General features: G+C 35.5%; 2 protein-coding genes and 1 non-coding gene across 3 annotated transcripts; 2 read left to right on the forward strand and 1 right to left on the reverse strand.

Moving 5' to 3' along the window:
• The first annotated feature begins 1984 nt into the window (after positions 1–1984).
• On the forward strand, positions 1985–2869 carry LOC111987180 (uncharacterized). The gene has a single exon (XM_024018887.1). It carries the CDS (start codon positions 1985–1987, stop codon positions 2867–2869), a length of 885 nt encoding a protein of 294 aa, XP_023874655.1.
• LOC112031003 (small nucleolar RNA R71) lies at positions 2243–2349 on the reverse strand. The gene has a single exon (XR_002884933.2). It is a non-coding gene; the product is annotated as a small nucleolar RNA R71 (small nucleolar RNA).
• Positions 2870–3149: 280 nt separating the features above from the next.
• Positions 3150–3818, forward strand: LOC136068252 (uncharacterized). The gene has a single exon (XM_065775163.1). It carries the CDS (start codon positions 3150–3152, stop codon positions 3816–3818), a length of 669 nt encoding a protein of 222 aa, XP_065631235.1.
• Positions 3819–4328: the final 510 nt, after the last annotated feature.

The raw sequence follows: 4328 nt of genomic DNA on the forward strand, positions 1-4328 counted from the left end.
TGATGACATCCTTCTTGACATAGATGAGGTCTTTGCTGGGCCCGAGGTCTTGCCAGAGTTTAGCGCTTGGGGGCATAGTTTAAGACTAAGGTTTCCACCGCACTAGGCCGGGGTCGACACTCGCACTCAAACCATAGATAGAGACATCCAAGACACTCACCTTTAGCATGGGCTAAGGGATCATCCTTCTGCACCAGCGCAGAGGGGAAAGGTATGTTGCTGATAAGTGTAATTTTTACATGATTTTTATTATCCTCTTATTTATTAAAATTGTTAGTTTTCCTTTTTTTTTTTTTTTTTTCTTTTGATTTGCTTTGATTTTTTATTTATTTATTTATTTATCTATTCATTTGAGTTTGAACGATTGAGAAGATTTCAGATTAATCCACATCTTGTGGATGTAAATCGGTTGATTGAAGACCCAATTAATTTAAGTCCAATTCGCATTAGGATTCCAGCCCGCACATCAGTTAGTATTTTTAGCATAACTTTCGGCTCAGATGTCCAATTGAAATGATTCAAGTTGAACTAGAAAGTTAACTTAAAGGGCTACAACTTTGTATTTTACCAAGAACCCGAATTCTGATGTTAAATGGGTCAAAATTTTCGGTTAAATGAAGCCTAAAAATCTGGGATTTCCTCCAAACAAGAATTCAACTTGTAATAGGATTCCTTGACCTATTTAAAGGCTCTTTAGGGAAAATTCAAGGGGGACCGCATTGAAGAATATTTTTTTGGGAGTCTTTCTGAGGAGGAGGATCTGAGGACAAAGGTGAGAGCTTCATGTTGATCAACCAATTCAGATGAAAGACATAAGTTTTATTTGTTTTCTTTTCAATTTTATTATGAACTAAATTTTATTTTCTAGAGCAGTGATGTAGTTTAGCAATGAACACAGAATTTATTTTTTGAGTTATTTTATGTTTAATATTTCCATGATTGAGTGTTTAATTCTTATTCTTAATGCTTACTATTTTTTTTTTTTTTATGAATTATTGTTTGATCAATTGAATTACAATGAGACCGAGAGGTGATTTGTTATTTTAGTTCTAGAATTAAACACCATTAGTTGAGCGAAAGTAGAGATGCTTTACCGTGATTAGTGTGATTTTTCAAAAAATTCAAAATTCGTAATAAGTCCCCAATTAATTAGATTCACATAGAGATATAGAATTGTTATTTGAAAATATTTTTGATATTATTCAAGAGAAGATATTGAATACTTAAGGAATTTTTAATCATCAATGGGAAATTATTAGAATTTAATAATTAGGAAGAATAAATTGTGTGGGATTTGTTAGGTGAAATCAAATGCTCTAGATCCATTCTTATCATATTTTTACACTGCTAGAGTTTTATGCTCTGTTAATTCTTTTTATTTGTAGATTTATTTTTATTAAATAGTTTAACTTAATTCAGATAGTAGAACGTTCCTTTTATTTTCAATTTTCCAAATAGTAATTAATTTAGTGAATTTCAGTATTCAATAACATAGTTAATCCCTTTGGGTTCGACATTCATTTTCTAAAAAAACACTATACTACTTGTTACGATTCTGTGCGCTTGCAGATTATTTTACGCGAACAAGTTTTTGGCACCGTTGCCAGGGATTAACTATTTGTTATTGATATTGATACTAGCTAGATATTTACTACTTTGGATTTTATTTCACTTATTCAAAAATTAAAAAAAAAATTTAATTAGTGCATTTGAGTTTGTTTTCTTTCTTTTCAGGAATTAGAAGTGCATGCCCCGATCTAAACTATTAAAGCATACACTCTTTGATCCTGAAATTGAACGAACCTTACGTTAGCTCAAGAAAGAAAAGAAGGAAAAGGCCAACACATCTCTATCTAATATGGCCGATCAAGAGGAAAAGGCATTAAGAGATTATGCTATGCCCTCGGTCAATGGAGCTACATCAAGCATAAGGAGGCCAGCCATACAAGACAATAATTTTGAGATCAAGCCGGCCATCATTTAGATGATACAGCAGACTGTCCAGTTCGGGGGGCTATCACAAGAGGATCCTAATGTCCATATTGCAAATTTCTTGGAAGTTTGTGATACTTTTAGACATAATGGAGTGATAAATGATGCGATTCGACTAAGGCTTTTTCCCTTCTCACTTAGGGATAAAGCAAAAGTTTGGTTGAATTCTTTGCCATATGGCATCATTACTACATGGGAGGAGTTGGCACAAAAATTCTTAGCAAAATATTTCCCTCCCGCAAAGACAGCAAAGCTAAGGAATGATATCACCACGTTCATCCAATTTGAGGGTGAATCATTATATGAAGCATGGGAGAGGTACAAAGATTTATTGCAAAGGTGTCCTCATCATGACCTTCCAGCATGGCTTCAAGTGCAAACATTCTACAATGGTCTAGGAGCTAGAGACAGGTCTATGGTTGATGCAGCAGCTGGTGGAGCGTTAATGAGTAAAACTCATGAGGCAGCCTATGAACTTTTGGAAGAATTGGCATCCAACAACTATCAATGGCCTACAAAAAGAGCAATGCCAAGAAAGACAGCTGGAGTTTTAGAACTTGATTCTATTACTTCATTGGCGGCACAAATGGCAACTTTGTCTCAACAACTAAGTAAAATGAATGTTAATGCTATTCAAACTAATGTTGTTTGTGATCATTGTTCAGGAAATCATTCAAGTGTCGACTGCCAAGTGGGAAATCCTTTTTCCCAATCGAGTTATGGACAAGCAAATTACGTGTCAAATCTTCAACATCAAAATAATCCATACTCGAACACGTACAATCCTGGATGGAGGAATCACCCAACTTCTCATGGAGCAATAACCAAGGGCAAGCTAAACCACCTCAGCAATTTCCACAACAAGAGAAGAAGCTGACACTTGAGGACATGTTCATGCAGTACATGTAAAAGATAGATGTGGTGATCCAAAACAACTCAGCTTCAATCCATAATCTTGAGGTGCAGATCTGTCAACTCTCAAGCATGCTCACATAGAGGACTGCTGGAACTTTGCCAAGCAACACTGTCACCAATCCGAAAGAACATGTAAAGGCAATATCATATGAGGAGCCAATATCATATGTGGATGAACATATGAGGAGCCAAAAGTAACAAATGCCAAACAAGATGAAGCTATAGATAATGAGGAGTCAAAGATGAAGGAAGCTGAGTCAGAGATGAAAGAAGTGGAGCAAGCTGAGAAAACTAAGGAGAATGAAAGAGCTTCAAAATTCAAAGAATCCAGGGAAGTTACTTTTGAGACTTATTCTCCTTCAATTTATGATCCACCAATTCCTCTTCCACAAAGATTAAGAAAAAATAATGTGGATGATCAGTTTTCTAAATTTCTAAGTATATGTAAGCAATCGCATATTAATATTCCTCTCATTGAAGCTTTGGAACAAATGCATAAATATGCTAAATTTTTTAAGGATATTATATCAAAGAAGCAGAAATTGGAGGAGCATGAAACAATAATGCTGATAGAGGAGAGTAGTGCAATCTTACAAAAGAAGTTGCCGCCTAAGCTGAAAGATTCAAGGAGTTTCACTATCCCTTGCACTATAGGAAAATCTTATTTTGATAGAGTTTTATGTGATTTAGGGGCAAGTATTAATCTAATGCCTCTCTCTGTTTTCAGGAAATTGGGTCTTGGAGAAGTAAAGTCGACCACTATCTCTTTACAATTGGCGGATAGATTTATTAAATATCTAAGAGGAGTCATTGAGGACGTATTAGTAAAAGTTGACAAGTTCATCTTCCCGGTTGACTTCATTGTCCTTGATATGGATGAGTACGAGGAGATCCCTTTGATATTGGGTTGATCTTTCCTTGTGACGAGGAGAACCTTAATTGATGTCCAATAAGGAAAACTTGTTTTGAGGGTCGGAGAGGATGAGGTCACTTTTGTTGTATTTAAGCCTATGAAATTTCCTTCTGAGATACATTCTTGTTTTCAAATAAGTGACCGAAACATAATCATGGCCGATGAAACTTGTGCAATTGATTTTCTAAAGTTACCACTTGGGGTATGTCTTACTCGCTCTACACCTGTTAAATTCAATGATGAAGAGGTTAAAGAGTGTGAAAGATATTTGGAGGCTACACCACTCTTTCCTCCTTCAATGCAACCAAAAGTAGAAGACTTAAAATCATGTCAGCCAACATCTCCACCAGAGGAACCACCTAAACTTGAGCTCAAACCGCTTCCATCAAATTTAAGGTACGCTTTCTTAGGCCAAGACTCTACTTTTCCAGTTATTATTAACAGTTCTTTGAGTGATGTAGATGAGGAAAAGTTGCTGAGAATCTTGTGGGAACACAAAATGGCTTTG

The sequence above is a fragment of the Quercus suber genome, unplaced genomic scaffold, assembly GCF_002906115.3.
Source record: "Quercus suber isolate HL8 unplaced genomic scaffold, Cork oak 2.0 scaffold_106, whole genome shotgun sequence".
In the NCBI taxonomy this organism is placed as follows: Eukaryota; Viridiplantae; Streptophyta; class Magnoliopsida; order Fagales; family Fagaceae; genus Quercus; species Quercus suber.

Bases quoted from the DNA above. Each gene is read 5' to 3' on its own strand.
- LOC136068252 (XM_065775163.1), top strand. From the start codon at position 3,150: ATGAAGGAAGCTGAGTCAGAGATGAAAGAAGTGGAGCAAGCTGAGAAA.
- LOC111987180 (XM_024018887.1), top strand. From the start codon at position 1,985: ATGATACAGCAGACTGTCCAGTTCGGGGGGCTATCACAAGAGGATCCT.